The sequence below is a fragment of the Pseudopipra pipra genome, chromosome 9, assembly GCF_036250125.1.
Source record: "Pseudopipra pipra isolate bDixPip1 chromosome 9, bDixPip1.hap1, whole genome shotgun sequence".
NCBI classification, from domain to species: domain Eukaryota; kingdom Metazoa; phylum Chordata; class Aves; order Passeriformes; family Pipridae; genus Pseudopipra; species Pseudopipra pipra.
The window spans coordinates 13,408,196-13,428,035 of NC_087557.1; the positions used below are offsets into that span (position 1 = coordinate 13,408,196).

The 19,840-nt window shown below is 38.9% G+C and overlaps 1 protein-coding gene and 1 long non-coding RNA gene across 9 annotated transcripts in view; one reads left to right on the forward strand and one right to left on the reverse strand.

Annotated features, from left to right (window-relative positions):
- DPYD (dihydropyrimidine dehydrogenase) overlaps positions 1–19,058 on the forward strand; it is a 337,796-nt gene extending 318,738 nt beyond the window's left edge. For 6 of the 8 annotated variants that reach the window (XM_064664686.1, XM_064664691.1, XM_064664688.1 and 3 more), the window contains 3 exons: positions 4,572–4,715; positions 14,771–14,911; positions 17,619–19,058. In XM_064664686.1, the coding sequence (XP_064520756.1) occupies positions 4,572–4,715; positions 14,771–14,911; positions 17,619–17,789 (456 nt within the window). In that variant the 3' untranslated portion in view covers positions 17,790–19,058. Of the gene's footprint in view, positions 1–4,571; positions 4,716–14,770; positions 14,912–17,618 lie in introns of those variants that run through there. The other 2 variants (XM_064664689.1, XR_010432716.1) reach the window with 2 other exon arrangements.
- On the reverse strand, positions 1,960–4,575 carry LOC135418889 (uncharacterized). Its single transcript, XR_010432720.1, has 2 exons — positions 2,438–4,575; positions 1,960–2,257 (listed from the first exon to the last, which is right to left on the reverse strand). It is a non-coding gene; the product is annotated as an uncharacterized LOC135418889 (long non-coding RNA).
- Positions 19,059–19,840: the final 782 nt, after the last annotated feature.

Here is a 19,840-nt window from a genome sequence, read left to right on the forward strand (position 1 = left end):
TGAGCTTCCTCTGCAACCTCTGTTGCAAGGTTCCTTTTTCCATTCAGTAGTGGGCCCACATTTTCTCTACTGTTCCTTTTGTTATTAATGTAATAATGTTTTCCCAGAGGCACTTCCACCATTGCTGATGGGCTTGGCCTTGGCCAGTGGCAGGCCCATCTTGGAGCCAGCTGTCCTTGGCTCAGCCAGATATAGGAGAAGCTTCTAGCCACTTCTCACAGAAGCCACCCCTGTAGCCCCCCCCCCATCAAAACCTTGCCATGAAAACTCAATACACTGTGCCAGCTGAAATCTGTGTCTTCTAACAGTAGATGGCATCCAGCCCCTTAGTAGCAGACAGGTCCCAGATAAGCAACCCATGACTTCATCATGGAGACATATGTGGCTTTTCCCAGAGTAAGGAGCAGATCAGTTTCCAAGTTAGAAATAACGTCTGGGTCATCTGACACATATTGCACTGCCCTATCCACCAGCCTGTTCCACTGGTTAGGTTGCTTGCTGGTGTGCCCATAAAAATTGCATCAATCTGAAGTGCAGGATTCTTTCTACTTTTTGCCATTAGGAAACAAGAATCTTTTTTAGTTCATAATATGCTCAATTACCTTTAGATTGATCCATGAATAAATTATAATCAAAACAGACTTGCTCACCTTAAAGCTCTCTGGCTTAAGGTTTCATTGTTGATTCATTAAGTTGTCAGTTCTCTATTGGCAGAGTAATGCTTTTTTATATCTGAATAGAGACAGTTTTAGTGGAAGGTACTGTTATCTTTAAATGAGCAGGATTTAGCTTTTTTGGTAAGAACAAATTCATCAATGATGAATCCCTGGAGAAACTACTGAAACAAAAATCACAATGTTGCTGAAGATTTATACAGTTCATCAGTTAAAAGGCAGCTTTTGGAAGTGAAGGGCGAGGGAGGATTTGGATTTTTGCTTTCTTTCTGTAAAATACTCCAGCAAGATATGTCAAGCTTCCAGTTTTGTGATAATGCAATTATAAACAATGAAATAATTTCACTTAATGTATTTATTTTGGCTCCATTCTTGATGTTATCCCTCCAGTAGAAACACATTAAATTATGTCTATATAGAGACAGATGGATACAAATAATGCAGCTATAGACATCACTGATACAGATATATAAGTAGATGAGAATTATCTAATTACTCTGCTTGTTGCAGTCTTCTAAGGACTTGCTATGCTCCACATATTCATATTAATTGTGGTTTTTTCCTAGGCAGATGTTGATATAACAAAGATATCATGTATGGAGAGTTTAGTGACATTGGATTATCTGGAAATTAAAAAAAAAAAAAGTACTATATAAAGATTTCAAAAGCAAACAGAGTTAAACACACCAAGCTCTGTGCTTGTGCTTTCATTGGGAATTTTGTTATTAAATCCCCTATGTGCTTAGGAAGATATCCCCTACAATGATTAGAGGTGATTTAATTTTAAAATCTCTTAAATATCCATTTCTTCCACAGTTATTTCAATGTCTCCACATTTTCTGTACCCAGCAACATATTTCATTAAAATATCGTTTGCCATTTCATATGGCCTTTGACTGCAAGATGTTTGAAAACACAGCTCCAAACAATAAGCACTCTCCTCTGCATTCCCTGTGTCTGTGCATTACTCATACGGGGGAACCATCAATAAGTCCTTCCTAAGCTCCTGAGGCTACATTTTCATGTATTATTTATTACTATAGAAAAGATTGTTGGTTTTCAGTGTTGTTTGATGAAATTTGGCTTGGCTGCTTGTGAACTACTAGACTCCAAATAACCAGGCCGTTTGTATGGGCACACAGTGTGTGAAGTCAGTGGAAGCTCATTGTGTATGCCCCAGCCTGGACCAAGACCTACATGTTTCCTTAATTATTTTAAATTCCATTTTACCAAATTCTTGACAGAAAAACAGCAGTGCACAGCAAATATGAAAGCTGGACAACAGTTTTCTAGATTAATCATATTTTCTTTTATTTTTTAAAAATACAGATTATACAGTTTAATTTAGCTGAACACGTCATTACAAATCATCTGAATTATGGAACTGGTGGCATTACACACTCTTTGAAATGTCTGCTGTACATTCCAGATAGCAGATATGTTAGATGTAAAAATCTACTTCAACTTACAACTTTGAAAATTAATAAACCTTTGTAATTCGCTCTTCACCTATACACAAAAATGAATTCTTCTTCCACACTCTTCCTTAGATCGTCTATTTCACTTCAGTATACCCAGTGTTTCTGTCAGTAGAAATTAGGAGATTGGGCATATATTAAGATAACAGAAAAGTAAAGGATTTATTAAGAAAAGATTTGGCTGTTCTTCCTGAAGATGATCTTCAATCAGTCAAGCCATGAACAACTGTCTCCTCTCTCTACTACTTCAGTTAAAACATCAGCAAAATTAGCTTTGCTACTTACTCTCAAAGTCAGCAATCCAGTTCCTGGCCAGACAGGAAAGAATCCAACAATGCTTTGTCATCAGGTCTCCTCCCCTCTCAAGTCAAAGTTGTTGGCATCAGCACATAAATTATGGCGAGGAAATAGTTTCTCAGTGACACAGCTACTACTTATTCATAGCCAAAAATGTATTTCTAGTTGATTTGGCCTAGTAGACATACCAGAACACTTTTTAGCAAAATTTGTGGGTTTTTGATTTTTGCTAAAAGTTTTAGGCTTTCTAAAAGTCTTGTAAAGAATTGAGTTTACATGTTTGTGCTTTAGAGCCTATTGATTAGAATGAAATTAAACAAACTCTTCCTTCTGCTCATTTTGCCTTATAAAATAATCCTGGTTTTGCTGTCTTATTTGACTTTAGTATGTAAGGCCGCTTCCTTACTTCTGTTTGGAGTAATTCATAAAGCCTTATTTTAAGACATCCAAGAACAATTCTCATATGGCAACTGCACAGAAAGGAAAGTTTGTTTGATGTCTGTAAGGAAGCCCTTGAACATGACATCCAGGAACCAAGTTCTCATTGAACAGACACAATAAGAGCCCATGGACAATGGGGAAACTTGGGCTACACCTACCTTTGGGACAGATGGGGTCTGCAGTATCCCTCACAGTTCTGGCCTTGCATTTGCCCAGACTGATGGTTTGTCTCATGGTTCAGTTCCAGCCTGCAGGAGGGCACCTCCTCCGGGGAGCTCCAGGAGACTGCAAGGCTCATGCTGACTTGCTGTTAAAAATGTGTTGAGGCCACAAACCAACTCTTGGAAGCAGAGAAGCATTTCAAGGACCTCACCCTCTGGCTGTATGCTCAGAGTGCCAAAAACTGAACAGCCAAGAAAGCTTTTGTTTGTCATAGCAAGAAGCCTGAGGTCCCAGGGTTGGGTACTGTGGCTGACGGAGCTCATCGAGGAATTTTTCTCCTAAGGATTATCAGAAGGGCAGGGTAACCTCTTCTGGATTTACTTCATTTTAAAAAATAATAATTTGTAAATTTTTAAATAATTTGGGGTTTAAAATTCACATTGAAATTCCCTCTTAAAAAATTGATGACTGCGGCAGTACTGTATCTTGTTCGATATGCTCTTTGAGGTTGTATTATTAGCGTGAATTAATGCTAGCAGCTGCCGAGGCTGTGTATCCCCTGTTACTACCTGCTGGTTTCTGCAGTACTGCTGTAGCTTCTGAACAGGGTTTAGTTAGGTGGATAAAATACTTTTGCAGAATAAGAAACTAGTTTCAGGGGAGGAAGGGCATGATCTATTGCATCAAGCAAAAATCCATTTTTTTACCATTTTTCGCTCACCGAACTCTGTGATCGTGGCACACTACAGTTGTCCATATCTCTGCTAGGTAAGCAAAGGGACTTCTTCTGTCAGGAAGCAGAGTGTTTTATGAATCCTTAACCAGCTCTTTCATGTTCTTGGGTGAGACATGAGTTTTGCAATTCAGTGAAATCTTCCTCTAGAGTTTGCTTAATTGGGTTCAAGGATTAAATGTTGCAGAAAAGATTGCAAGTGGGACACGGAGGTAAATTAGGAGATTATAATGTGTTTCAGTTCATTTGGTGTTTGTTAGCCTTACTTTGACAGGTCAAGACAGCCTTCTATTATCAGACTGCAAAATATATGTTTATAAGCTTTAAAAAATATGTATTGATATATTCAGATATCAATACAAGTAATCTTAAATACTGGTGGAACCCTTCTAAGTAAACTGATAATTTTCTGATACCTTACCACATAGTATGAAATAAAATAGAAATAGAGTTACACATTTGAATTATTTAACATGATACATTTTTATATACAAGCAAGTATGCAATGGGGATATAATAGATTGTGGGATGCTGACCTGCAATTCAGCTATTTTTCTGCTGTGGGATATTAATATTTTAATATTCATTATATATTTTCAAGTCAGATCCCAGTGTTCATGTTTGATTTTTATTCACTTCTCACTCTGGTGCAGTCTTGCTGTTTTCAATTTCAACTTCCTGAATAAGAAGCAAGTCACGGTCAGCATGGACTTAGGGTTTCACCTGTGGGATCAGACTCACCTTTTTACTACCCCCACTCACTAAGCATAATCATTTTTGTTTCAGAAACTACCCAGTTTTGGGCCTTACCTGGAACAACGCAAAAAAATAATAGCTGAGAACAAGATTAAACTGAAGGCACAGAACATGACTGCTGTGCTTCCCGAGAAAAAGCATTTCATTCCGAAGAAGCCCATTCCAGCAATCAAGGTAACAAAAATATATGCTTATGCATAGGAAATGATCGGCCATCAGGCAGTTGACATGCACAGTCATTTCTGGCAGCTTGAGTTGGTTATTACTGCTTTTAAGCTAGTTAGAGGGCATCAAAGACAACTGTTTATGCAGACTTTCTAGCTTTTAACCAAAATCAATGAGAAATGATTTGTGATGTACATGTATAGGTATTTCTCTAATGTTGTTTTTCAAAATGAAGATATTCAGGCAATGGAACAGTAATTGCAGAACAAGCAGGGGTAATGCCTTGAAGAGCAAAGCAGAATTGTTTACAATTTCTTTCAGTTTGAATGCTACAGTATGAGCTGTTTTGCATGATACCTTTTGATTACTTGCAATGTGCTAAATGCCTCCATCCCTCATGTAGGATCAATGGAAAAGGTTGGTGTTCAGTACATATAAAAGCTGTGTCATAGGTTTTCAGACTGAACTTTTAAAGCTGGAGAATGTTTGTCTAAGTAGCTGATCCACTGTCTACAATGAGTAAATGTCAAGGCAGAAATAAAACCTGTGACCTCTATCTACTGCATAATATATACATTGAAGCTTTTCTCTTCCCTTAGTTAGCCAATAAATATCAATAAAATGAAACGGCATAAGCTAATTATTCTAGGTGTTCACTTCAGAGCTGACTTAAACTTCAAGTCTGAATAGAAAAAATAAGTGAGCAATTTATTATTTTTCTTTTTAAATCGTGATTCTCATGTAGACCCTTTTATAAAGCAATTTGGAAATTACGTCTGTTAATTTGTTGACTGTTTTGCTCATATATGGGAGAATATCAGATATCTACAGGTAGGTAACTTTCCCTGTATGATCACACCTGTAAGAATTCTTGCAAAAATAAGGTCAAACATAAAATACAATATGAACAGTGCTCAAAATAACACATAATTACCAAGAGAATTTTGCAGTTTACCAGTATATCCAGTATTCCAAGCTAACTGGTAGAATGGCAAAACCAGCCAAGGAGAAATTTTGAATCATCTTCCTGTTTAAATTAAATAGTTTGCCACATCTATAGACCTCTCTCAGATTTCTGGACTGCTTATTTTGGTTTATGTCACGCTTTTGAAAATCACTCCCCTCCTCTTGTGCTGAGGTTCCCTTCTATATGTATACAACAAGTTCCAAAGAACAGCAATCTACTCTTTTTTTTCCCCTCACTATGATGAGCATTTTCAAAGCCTGCTTGACCTCTGAGGTTTCATGATTCTGTTCTCTTTGCAGGGAGAGAGTATTGATGTAGGGAAAAAGAAAAAGAAGAAGCAAGAGCCAATAACTGCATTTTCAATGAGATAGCTTGCTTCTGAAAACAGCAGAAAACCAAAAAACTGATACCATCCAAAAGCAAATAAACCGAATGAAGGAAAAAGTTTAGCAAGAGGGAAAAACAGACATAAAGACTTGAAAAAACATAAATAAAAAGTTGAGGTCAATAATTTATCAAGCCTAACTCCAAGTACAAAAGCAAAAAAGATCCAAGTAGTAGGAGATGGATTAAAAATAAGAAAAGAGGCCCTTCTGCAGGGAAGAGGAAAATGAATTCCCCCAAATACAAACTTTTGTTTAAAAGATATTGAATACTTTTGAGTGGTGTCTGAGGAGCTTCTCAGCCACTGAAATCAGGTTAGCCTCTTTTTCACACCTTTGGTTAAATGAAACTGAAGCAATTAGAAGAAGATAGGCGTCGCCAAAGCTGATTCGTGACAGTCTTCCAGTCTGAACATCTCTTTAATATTTTAACCATAATGAGAAAAACAGCAGCAAGAGAGGTTGTACTGTGTTTGTGTGGCAAGGTTTTGGTGTAGTGGTGGGACTTACAGGGGTGGTTTCTCTGAGAAGCTGCTGGGAGCTTCCCCAGTGTCCGACAAAGCCAAGGGCAGCTGGCTTCAAGACGGACCCGCCACTGGCCAAGCCCAAGCCCATCAGCAATGGTGGTAGTGCCTCTGGGATAACATATTTTAAAAGGAGGGAAAAAACCAGCAACTTCAGTCGAAGAGAGGAGTGAGAATATGGCCTTGTCAGGGATCTGCTTGGCAGAGAACCATGAAATAAAGCCCTGGAGGAAAGAGAGGTAATATTCAAGGATCACCTCTCCCAAGCTCAGGAGCAATGTATCCCAACAAAGAGGAAGTCAGGGAAAAATGCTATGAGGCCCTGAACAAACTCAGACACAAAAAGGAAGCCTTCAGAGGGCCACCAAGATGGCCAGAGAGCTGGAGCACCTCTCCTATGCAGACAGGCTGAGAGCTGGAGCTGTTCATCCTGGAAAAGAAAAGGTTCTGGGGAGACAGAGACCCTTCCAGTACCTAAAGGGGCTGCAAGAGAACTGTAGAGGAACTTTTTACAGGGACATGTGGTGACAGGACAAGGGGGAATGGCTTTAAACTGAAAGAAGGCAGGCTTAGATTGGATATTAGGATGAAATTCCTATGAGAGTGGTGAGGCACTGGAACAGCTTTCTCAGAGAAGTTGTGGATGCCCCGTCCCTGGGAGTGTTCAAGACCAACATGGCCTGCTGGAAGGTGTCCTTGCCCGTGGCAGGGGGGTTGGAACTGGATGACCTTTGAGGTCCCTTCCAACACAAACTGGTCTGTGATTCTAGGTGATAGGAACATCTCTGTAGACCCCAAGGTCAATGAAGAAGGAGGGGGAGGAGGTGCTCCAGGTGACAGAGCAGAGATTCCCCTACAGCCTGTGGAGCAGATATCCTCCTGCAGCCTGTGGAGGACCCCATGCCAGAAAGAAGAATGTGACCTCATGGGAAGCCTGCACTGGGGCAGACTCCTGGTAGGACTTGTGACCCCATGGAGAGAGGAGCCCATGATGGAGCAGTTTTGCTGGCATAACTTGTGGCCCTGTGGAAGGGACCCATGCTGGAGCAGTCTGTTCCTGAAAGACTGCACTCTGTGGGAGACTCACATGGAGCAGTTCATAAAAAACTGCAGCCTGTGGGACGGATTCGGGAGGGACCCCACTCTGGAGCAGGGAAAGAATGTGAAGAGTCCTCCCTGTGAGGAGGAAGGAAAGGCAGAGACAATGTGAAGCCAACTGCAACACCTTCTAACCCTAACCCGTTCCCCTGCACCACCAAGTGGGGAGGAGGTAGAGAATTTAGAGAATAAGTTGAGCCCAGGAAGAAGGAAGAGGTGGGGGGAAGGTGTTTCATTATTTGGTTTTATATCTCATATATATACTCTGATATGATTGGCAATAAATTAAACTAATTTCCCCAAGTCCAGTTTCTTTTGCCTGACACAATAACTGGTGAGTGATCTCTCCCTGTCCTTGTCTCGGCCCATGAGACTTTCAGTATATTTTTTGTCCCTGTCCTGCTGAGGAGGGGAGTGATAGAGCAGCTTTGGTGGATACCTGATGTCCAGACGGGGTCAGTTCACCACAGATGCCCTCTAAGAAATAGGAAAATACCTGGGTTTTGGTTAAAGTAGGGAATTTGCCACTACAAAGGGAGGTTTTAATAAAGTTGATTATTAATAGATCCATCTATTATTATGTAGTGGTGAAAATCTGCCAGGAGGATTCAGAATATTCATTAATGAAGCTGAGTGAAGCTTAATGAAAAAAGGTGACTTATCTGATACCCTTCCCTGATCAGGAATTCTCCATGGAGAGAGGCAAAGGAACTTGGACTTGAGTGATTTATTTGTAACTGTCCAAGAAATGTTCACATTTAAAATTACAAATCCCAGACCATCTTCAAGTAGTTCTGTCTTGGCTGACCCTCTAGACAGAAAGAATAACATATTCACTAACTGAATATGTTAGTTCAGACTAGGATATTGGGAGTAGTAATGGTCAGTACCTGGTTCTCATAGGTAGTCCCAGCTTAACTCTAGCTCTCTGGAGCAGTGAAGTGACATGCTTGAAAGCTGATGGGACCTGAAAGATAGGTGCCCTTGAAAGAGGTATGACCCCTGCATTGGCTGCTTGTGTTTTTGGAGGGTTGGTGCAAATTTCCTGATTCCCCCCCCAAGTTTCCTAATCTGCCTAATCAGCTGCTGGGTTGGTGATATGTAAATTCCAACATTTTTGTAAATTCCACATGCTGTCAAATTGCCTTTTTTTTTTTAAATCAATTTAAAAACCCTCTGTGATTATCCAAAATATAACTTATTTTTGAATCTCTTTTCCCATGGCTGTTCTCTTTATTTTCTCTATTTTTCAATATTATTTGAAACTGCATGCTTTGATGTTCAGCAGAGTTGTTTATTCTTTTCTCACTTGTCTGTAATATCAGAATTTCTGCCATATGTGGATATGTGCCTTGGATATTTTCTTTCCAGTTGCAGTTTTGTACAGCTCCCACAGATGGATTTGCCTATTTCAGGTTACCTCCTTATTACTTTAATTTCTTTCCTTATATGTTCTTGTGTTTTCTTCCTAATAATTTAGTTCTTTTGCCTTAAGGGCCTATACCACAATATTCAGTCACCATTTATCTGCTTATTTTATTTCTTCCTTTTTTTACTCCACAAGTCTTGCTGTAGAGATTGCCTTGTTTGGTAGTTCAAACATTCTGGCATAGCTCTGTTTGTCAGCTTAGCTAGGGCGTGACGTGGTGACCTGTTGGAAAAATATCCACAGAGATCCTCAAGCTTAAATTCCTCGTGTTTGATCTAGTTCAAGTAAACTTTAGTCTTCAGATATGGGCAGAAATCCTAGAGTCCAAACTTCCTCTTTCCCTCCCCACTCTGACTGTGGCAGGAGGACTGCCTCAAGTAGCTCTGCAGTAGAATAGAATAGGAAATGAATAGAATAGGAAATGAATAGAATAGACTAGAATAGAATAGACTAGAATAGAATAGACTAGAATAGACTAGACTAGAATAGAATAGACTAGAATAGACTAGACTAGACTAGACTAGACTAGACTAGACTAGACTAGACTAGACTAGACTAGACTAGACTAGAATAGAATAGAATAGAATAGAATGTGCCTCACAATGCGCCTGCTGCCCACCAGAACCCTCACATCCCTTTCAGCAGGGCTGCACTCCAGTCACTCCTCTCCTAATTTATACTTCTGCCCAGCGTTTCTCCATCCTAGGTGCAGAATCTGGCTTTTGGGCTTGTTAAATTTCTTCCCATTAATCATTGCCCAGTGCTCCAGGGCACTGTGCTTCTGTGGTTGAAACTGGAATGACTTTGTATTCCATATCATGGCTGATTAATTATAACAACAGCACTGCAGTAGTTATGGTGCTATTTTCTATCTTAACATCTTGCTAGTTTGCTTGCCTCTGGTCAGGACAGCACACCAAGCAGAAGGTTCCGTGAGCTGTCGATAGTGTCTCCTACTGTGTTTTCTTTTGCAGATTTTTTTTATCTAGAATGTATCTGTTGGCAAGATCAGCAAAAGTTATTTATTTTGATAAGATGTTTGTCAAGCTGCATTTTTTCACCGTGATAGTATCTCTTCATCTAGTTTTTTAAAATACCTACAAGTTTCTTGGATTTTCTTCAGTTTAAATTAAAATTTGTACCAACTCTACACTCTTCTGGTTCAAATCTTTTCCTGAAAGACACTCAAACATGTTAAACAACATCATATCTAAACCGGAAAATTGAGATGCTTTGTTCCATTAATATTTTACATTTTCTAAGCATTGGTCATTGTTTTCCACATCTTTATTTTTAGCTCTGTTTTTGCTCTTTAACCAATTTGCAATCCCAGTTCATGACTACTTAATTTCAGAGCTCTGTTGTGTCACAGGCTCCTATCAGAGGCCTAGTCAAACATAAAAATTACTGGGGTTTTTTGGTTTTTTAGTTGTTTTTTTTTTTTTTATTTGAAAGACCTCACAGTCTTCATAAAGAATTGTGATAGATTCACAAAGCATAATTTTCATTACAGAAACCTTATTAAATAATAACATAAAAGTTCATCTAAGCGTTCCGACAACACTCTCAGCCACATGGTGTGATTTTTGGAATTTTCCTGTGCACAGGCAGGAATTGCATTTGATGATGTGGGTCCCTTCCAACTCAGGATAGCCTATGATTCTGTGAGTTATTTTGTAAGCCCTACTTTAGCTGGTACCGCAACTGATTTACTGAAAACAAGGCTTAGAGGTCCCTAAATCTCAGAGCACCTTTTTTAAGTATTGGCAAAGTATCTGTAATCTTTCAACGTAAAGTTAGTTTTAATCAGATTACATATTTTTGTTAGCTGCTTTACTGTAAATTGACCTTGGTCATGTACCCTCAGATTCTGGTGACTTTTTTTTCCATAATCCATCATTTTGTTTCTAACATTTCTTCTTTTCATCTCTCTCCCTCTGTCAGTACCTCATCTTTATTACGGAAAAAGACCATGTGGAAGACAGGTACCTCCCTAATGTGTGTTCCCTTTGAACTTGCTATGTGAGGTGCAGTACCTGCACTGTGTATGGCTTTCTAATGAGAGGCCTGTGATGTTCATCATCTCTAGAGCACAGTGGGGTCTTATACAAAAAGGTCTGCATGAAGATGGACACAGCAGGTCTACAAGGAGCCAGAGCTCAATCATGAATTGTATTTACAAATATGGGTTTACTAATATGATGGCTAATGAAAAGCTAATCACCATAAAATGTTTGATACCTTTAGATTAAAATGCAGCTATTATAGCATTGCAAAAATAATATCCTACTGAACAGATCTGCTCCTTGTGTATACTCAAAATCACATCTACCTAGCTTGGTGACAAAAAGAATATTTTTTCTGTACTCATTAGTAACACAAAACTAATGGATTCTGCTCTGATTCTCTCCATAGCAACTGAATTCCCTGACAGTTCCAGTTGCAGGACTACATTCCTCTCCCAGTTCATTCAGTACAGTTTTGTTAAGAAGAGCAGGACAGCACAGCAGTAATTAAAAGGAGCACTCCATGTCCTTGCCATCTCAAAGGTGCAGCTTAGGACAAAATTTAACTTCCATCTTTTTCTTTCCTTTTTTTTTTTTTTTTTAGTTGCTGCTGGTAACACATAAGCCAGAAAGAACACAACTTGACTTTCAGAACCTGGCTCCTGTTTGCAGGTCTGGCAGTTGGCAAAAAAAAAAAAAAAAAAAAAAAAATTAGTCTGTAAACATTGCACATTTGATCTGGAGGCCATTGAGATATATCAAGTGTGGAATCCCATAGTGCCATTTTAGACAGTTGCTTTTTGGAGTGAAACCACTTTAAACAGTGAAAGCTGATTATTTCTTGCTGCACTGTTTATTTTGTTCCAAACATTTATGTTTTTATGAAAATAAGAAGCCCTGAGATGCTGTAAAAGAGTGCACCTGCAGAACATCTTTTAAGTACCATTGCTTTTTTAGTCAATAATGTCTTGAAACTTTGCAAATGAATGAAGATACAGTTTTTGCTTGAGAGAAAAAAGTGATTAAAAGACACAACAGCAAAGAGGGTAAATCAGCAGTAAGTCATTGACACAGTCTTTTGAAATCACTTTCAGGCCTCTAAAATGCCATCATCCTCCCTATTTGGGATTCTAAGTCCCCAAAAGTGTATTTTTGTAAGCTGTGAGAAGTGAGACTTAGTTACAAATTCAGAAATCACCATGCTTTATGCATTGTTTTTGTTATTCCTTTTGTGAGTTTGTAGGTGGAAAATCAACTTTGATTATGTTGTTGCAAGCAAGCACTTCCTGAGCTATCTAATGGTATCCTAAACTTTGGATTGCCTCCCCTGTGTCCTCCAGCTGCTTCCCTGGAAGGCCATTAACCACCTCACTCCTTTCCCATTTAAAAAGCCTTTTCTAATTTCCAGCTTTGCATTTATTCATGGCTGGCTTATAATTGTGTGTTCTTGTGCCAACATTGTCATCTAACTTAAATAGGTCTTTCCCCTCCCTGATGTATATATAGACATCATATTCTTGCTCTGCCTTCATCTTCCTAGGCTAAACATCTTGTAAGGTTTTTTTGGTCTTCTCTCACAAGCAAGGCCCTCCATTTCATGATTATTTGAGTAGCCCATCTCTGCAACCTGCTTGAGCTCTGTGGGATTTGTTAATATCCAAACAATATTTAAAGAATACAGATGTGAATCCAGAACCTCCCTGAGAAAATTGCTTATGCTATTTAAACGTATGCTTTTGCAGACTGAAAAGCCCTTCACTGTCAGGAATCTCCCCATGTTGATACTTTTGCAACATGGGCAGGCAGTGGAAAGCTTCTTCGTTGTATGTTGCGCAGATTTTACATCGTTTCTTTAAATTCTTCAGTACACAGATCATCACTTGCAGGAGACACGCATTTTTGACAGTGGAACGTTTGGGAGGTATATACACACAAGAGAGGATACTTAGTATTGCTGGGGGCAGTAGATCACACAAAGATGTGAATTTTGAAACCTGTAGCAGGTTCAAAAGGTGGGACTTGTCAACAGACAAGCCTACATGAGAGTTTAGAAAGCTGGAGCTGAATTCTACTACTACAATATTTCAACTGACACAGAAGACTGCAGACACCTGAGAACTGTAGCAACCTGAAAACTGCTGCAAATCCAGTAAATCCATGAACATTTCTGAGTAAGAAGTGGAACCGAAAAGACAGGGATATGAGCAGTTCCTAGGAGATCACATTTGATTTAGTTACTGTAGCTCATCAGTGGAGTCACAGTAAAGGGCTGCATGTTCAAGTCTTGTTCTAGTAAAAAGTATTAGTTGAAACACTTTCATAGTAGTTAATTGACCTTTTACAGTAGTTTAAGCAAACAGATTTTACTTCAAATTTGCAATGAATTTGGACCATGCACATAATCAGCTCACACAGCTCTACCGATGAGTGCTAACTCATTAAGCTGTGATAACTTGCTCACAGTCATCTGTCCATGCTCATCACGCTGCCTTTAGCAATGTGCCATAGCTGGTTTATGCTGGAAGAGCATTAATGTTCTCTGCATGTTGCTGAGAAGAACTGGAAGGCTTTTAGCATTGAATGAGTGCAATCAAGGTATTTCACATGTCAGCAACTCAGGGGGTTGGCAGAGAGAAAACATTTGAGTGTTTTTGGAACAAGAAAACAGTACCATTTGCCAGTCTTTCTTCTTGGGCATAGGATTTGGTTGAATTTTCTACCTCAACAGTCATTAGGAGCAAATTCATAGATACTACTACTGCATCCAGTGAAGAAAGAGATTTGTCTCTTTACATAAAAATACTATTGTACAAGTGCTGAAGGCCAGGTAGACCTCATTCTTTCAGAAAGCAGAGCTGGTTTTGCAAGTTCTTAGCAGATTAGGAAGACACTTTCTCGTTTAATTAATCTAGCAGAGCTTTGCTTTAGAGCTAACATTGATAAAGCCACATTAACCATTGCTTTCATTTGGCATAGGAATAATTAGGGATGTTTAGTTTTTTTTCAAAGTAATGTTGCCCAAAATAAGTTACACAATGACATTTTAACTTGCTGTAATTCTGTTCTTCTTCAATGATAGTGGAAAACAATATATATATATAAAGCATTGTATGAGATTATAAATCATACAGGTGATTTATAATTTACATACAACATACTACTAGGCACTTAAAATGGTTGCTGATAATTTTGGAATAATTTTTGGACTAATAGGAATAAGGTTAGTATTGCTTGTTCAAAAATATTGAGAAACAGAATTCAAAAATAAATCCTTATCATGTTTCTTGGCAACACAAGAACAAAGGCAAACACTTTGAAGTTTATAATTTTGGGCAGACTTGTCTGTGTCTCTTATTTGGCTTGATCTTGAGCACTTTTCAATCAAGGACCAAATGTGTAACTTATTTGTAGAACATTGTACAACAGTGTATACTTCTAGTACTGCCTGCATTCAAAATGTGCCTGTATGGAGCATTCTTTGTATTTTACAGGAGGTATGAAGGTCAGCAACTTGGAAATTTAAAAGAAAAATCCTAAACATCATCAAAATGCATGGCCAAATCTTCCACATTAAAGTACTAGAGAGTGCTCCTGTGCAGCTGTAGAAACTGCTTAGGTATCTTATAAATGAGTCTTTAAACTATTTTTTTCCCCTAGGATGTAATTGGAAAAGCACTGCAATATATTGGAACATATGGTGATCTGTGCAACACAGAGCAAGTTGTGGCTCTGATTGACGAGGAAATGTGTATCAACTGTGGCAAATGCTACATGACCTGTAATGATTCTGGCTACCAGGTAAGAGCACAGCTGTAATTAGCAGAAAGGCATGATGAGTTATCTTTCTGCTGCTGGGAAGAAAGAATTCACCTTCTGTTAATGAGCAGAATTCACCTTCTGTTAATGAGCAGGTGGTAAAAACAGATGCCTAAAATACTGGATTCAAACCCCAGCATGCTCCAAGGCCATGGCACACAAGCCCTGCCTGAGCTGTGTGAAAGGTGGCGACACTGCCCAGCAGAGCGTGTCACTGCCACAGGCCCTCCCTAACTGCAAGTGGGATTCTTTTTAAGAAGAAGAAAATTAAGGAGTCCCAAGTTGCATGGCAGTAAATGTAGTTCTTGATGGTTTTCAAGCACATGAGGGAGAAAGGGAGAACGTGTCCCTTCCTGACAAGGGCTGGTCTTATTGCCAAATGCTTTTTAAGAAACCCGGTCCTTGTTCCTGTAGCATAACTGAAGTTGAACTAATTCTGGTTTCAGGCAGGTGGGGTTTTGTTTTGATCTTGATTGAGTATACAGATCCTTCCTCCAGGATAACTGTCATGGTTTAGAGCAGCAGGTTGAAGTTTGCAGAAATCATTGTGACCAGCAAATAGCAAAATTTTGACCTGAGGCTCCTGCTTGCAGCAAAGTGTTCATCTGATTTCTGCTTAGTATGGTAGCATAAGATGTATGATATGTATCCACGTCTTCGTGTCATTCTGTGCCATGTCCACTGGAGCTGATGGACTGGTCTGCAGCAAAAAAGGCAGTACAGGAAAACTCACCTCTTTTAGAAAACCAAAATATGGTCTAGCATAACTATCATGGAATCCAATATGCAGTAAACAATAATTTCTACACAAAGTTTTCCATAAATCTTAGTCTGAAAATAGCTCGTCAGAAATAAATACTTTAAATGAGCAGCAAGTTTCCTCTGGACACACCAAGAGTTTGTGTTCATCTTTGATTCAGTCTAATCAGTAGAAGGTTTGAGGAACTGTACTACATACAGTCACAGAAAGAAGTCTTCCATTTAAAATCAACTCCTGCAATTAAAACAAGTATATCAGAGCAAAGATGTTTTTTTTTCCCAATACAAGAAAATTAATGCTGCATTTATACCAAAGTAGATTACTACAGTAGTCTTTTAACTGTCTAAATTTTTTCTTGACACTGCAATCTTCACCTCTTCCCCTTCCATCAGATTTCCCATTGAAAGGGAGGATATAGCCCCTGGTGAGCAAAAGACTGGGTTTATATTTAGTAAAATTTTATTTTCTGTAACTGAAAAAAAAATCAGCACCGAAAGAACCAAAGTTTAAAGCCCCAGGACTTTTTCTAAGCACAAAAAAGATGTTTTTGCCTTATTTAATTAAAGAAATTGAAAAGAAATTAATTGCAAAGAATTGCAAAGCAATTCTTAATTGCAAATAAATCAACAACACACACACCTCCTTCAAAATAGCATCTGCTCTATACTTCCCTTTGTTTCAGAAATTTCCATGCTGCTCTACAGAGCTGTCACCTTGTGTGACTCCAACGGAAAACCTTCCCTTAATTTAAAGTTAGCACTGTAGTCCTGACTTCCTCTCCCTCTTTGAACTCCCTTTCAAGATGTGCATTGTTGTTAGTGAGAGAGAAAGGAGTCCTCCTTAAATACTCACAAGCCAGAGCTCTCTTTGTGCTCAAGCTAAACCAAAACTCATAGATCTAGGGTAGTTACTACCAACTTCATGCCCTTTCTGGTTGCTACAGCAACTTCTGTGCCGTCTGAGCAGTGAAACCCCACATGTAGCAAATCTGCCTTTGAAGCCCATCTGCAGCAGCACCCAGTACCTCGTATCACCTCCCTGCCTGCCCTAGTTGCTGACAGTGGTCAGGGAGATTTGCTAAGACACTGCTTGTTTGCACAGAAGCCAGAGTTCAGCTTTCAGGCCTGATTTTCCCTCCTAAACTCTTAAAGTAGATGTTCAGTGTTTTGGGCAGGTTTTTCTAATATTTTACTTTTCTAGTCTTGCTTCTTAAACATTGAAGCTTTTGCAGTTGTGTGATGCTTTTGTTTTTGCTTTTAATTGCTATTTCCATTATACCAGGAGCTTATTTCATTGAGACTGCAATTGTTATTTCACATTCAGATACAGTTATCACCCTTATTGGTAATGAGGATTCACTGCATGGAATGTAAGAACTAAAGGAAAGTCTGTGTGCCCCAAACTCTGATATCCCTTTTGAAGACTTGCAAAGGAAAATAATCACATGAGACACAGTGTGCTGTGTTTTTCCCTACTGTTTATTAAAGTAGATTGTTTCTACTGTGATGAAAATAAAAATCAAAAGAACACATTGTGACCAGCGTTGTGCTGAAGCCGTACAGGCATGGTCTGGTGTCTCCTCTGAACCAATACCCTGGCACATTGCTATCTTATGAAATATTTCCTTCATTTGAAGGAGAAATACCTTCTGGGAGTTTAAATATCATGGGCCAAACTCCTCCTTTTTTAACCAGCCCTTGTGACCTATGAGCTTTTGCCAAGGTATAAGTTGGCCCACATCTCTAAGTTTCCAGTGTCTACAGAGGGGGTTGTTTTGTTCCCTGCCAGTTGAACAGTTGCTATAGCTGCAGTGCAGAATCACACCAAGATGTCTGCAAGTGCTGTAGCGCAGGAAATGCAGACACTGAAATGGGAGCAATTTTGACCTTTTCTGTGAGTGACATCAATAATGTTTATTCCTGTTCGCAGGCTATCCAGTTTGATCCCGAAACCCACCTGCCCATGGTTACTGACAGCTGTACAGGCTGCACCCTGTGTCTCAGCGTCTGCCCTGTTATTGACTGCATCCGCATGGTTTCCAGGACAACACCCTACGAACCAAAGCGCGGGCTGCCCTTAGCCGTGAACCCCGCGTGTTGAGGTGATCGGTCCGACAGCTAACGTGAACTTTACACTTGTTTGGTGCAATTGATTTGCTTTCTAATTAGTCCTTGAAAATCTACTCATATAAAAAAAAAAAATGTGGTATTGATAGCCGTTACAATGAACACTGCTTTATAATTACTATTCTTACAACAATTAAGTTCTGAAATTACAGGAAGGCGGTTGTGGCTGTCAATTGTCCACTATTTGAAGTGTAACTTTCTCCTCACAAATTCATGCTGTGATTTCAAAATTTCTCTATAGACTCTTTAATGTCTATGTATTTTCTGGCTAGAAATATAATTAAAAAAGCATTTTTAATGAACTACAAATCAATGTACAAGCTAACTGTTTTTAGGGAGGGCATTTTGTAATTAAACATTACATTTAGTTTTAAAATAGTTTCTTAGAAGATGTAATTAACTACATAGCATTCAAACAAGGCAATTGGCTTCTATTTTTCTATAGACAGAAATGAAAGGGAGTTTAAAATGGGATTTAAGAACTGGATTAATCACTTTCAACTACTACAACATATGGTAGTGTATTTTTATAATCCTTTCTAAGTCTTTCTCACACTAGTCACTTTATAGAATGAATTTTCTTTGCACTGACACATGCTGGACTGTTCAGATTTGTGTGTTGCATGGCTCCTTGACTGTTGCTTCCTCCCCCCAGTGTAAAATCTCTCTGGGAACAGTTATAAACCAGCTTATTAGGAAGTCCAAGTTGCATTTCAGGATTCCGAGAAGCAGCAACATTTTTTTGGTCCAAGCTCATCATCTAAATAACTTTTTAATTGTTGCAATTAATGTTTCAGAATGTACACGTTACAGGTCAGAGAGCTGATTATGTGCCAATGGACTACACACCCCACAGGCTGTGTTTGCCAAACACTCACACACAGGGCAAACCAGCAAGGTGGTTTCCCCCAGTGCCGCTTCTTTATACTTATGGGTTATGTATGGTTGCAATAGTTTCACAGACAAAAATAAATATAGATTTGTCTGTCTTGCTAAGCAATATCTCAATTTTAATCCAGTTCTCACTCACAGTAGGAACTTTCTAATATGAACATATTGCTGTCCGCTTTACTTCACTTAAGAATATAAAGCCTTTAGTTTCATAACAATAATAAATGATCTATCAATTCAATTTCTTATACCGTATATTGTGAGCTCCAAAAGCTTTGATTAAAAATATACTGTGCCTTTTGTTTCTTGATTTATGGATTGTACACTGAGTTATAAATAAATTTGAAACCAACTTGGGTTTGTTTGTGGTATATTTTTCATTTACTAAACAGATTTTTTTTTTTGTAGAGCCTTGTCAGTTGGTGTTTCATGATCTCTAAGACTCACTCCAGGAATCATTAATGAGTTAATTCATGTGTACGTTATTTCATTGATTGCCTACAGTGCAGAATGTAGCGTGCTCTTTGCTCCTCTCTGGCACCTCTTTGTCTGCCTTTGACTTGCCTTCCTTTTGCCTCCCTTCCCCCCTTACTCATACACACACACACACACTGGATGTACATATTTGAACATTTTGAAGTGTCATTTCATTTAGTGTCCTTGCACCACAAACACTGTTTTACTGGCACTTTGGGCTTGCTTGATGGGATCCCTTAGTAGGCTCAAACCCAGTAGTGTCTCCACTAATAGCTTTCTCTTAATTTTTTAATTTTTCTATTTATCATTGTGGATGTTTCCCACTCAGATGAAACGGGTACTGCTCAGAAAATATTTGCCTGAAATTTCTTTAAAGCTCTTAGTCTTCTGATAGTTTCTTATCTTACACAAGCTACAGAGGACTCACAAGAAGAACAAGCTGGTTTTGAATGTTAGTGGCAAAGTTTGGAGAGTCTCTGCATGCGCTGCTTGTACCTCTGCCGAGGAGCTGGCTGACAAGCAGCGTGCCCTTGAGCGGGGCAGAAAAAGACATCAAAATCAGATCATCTGAAAGCAGCATTTTATGTTCTCAGACAGGAGATGCAAGGAAAAGCAGCTGTCTTCTCCCAGGCTGTTCCTATGTACTTCTTATTTCAT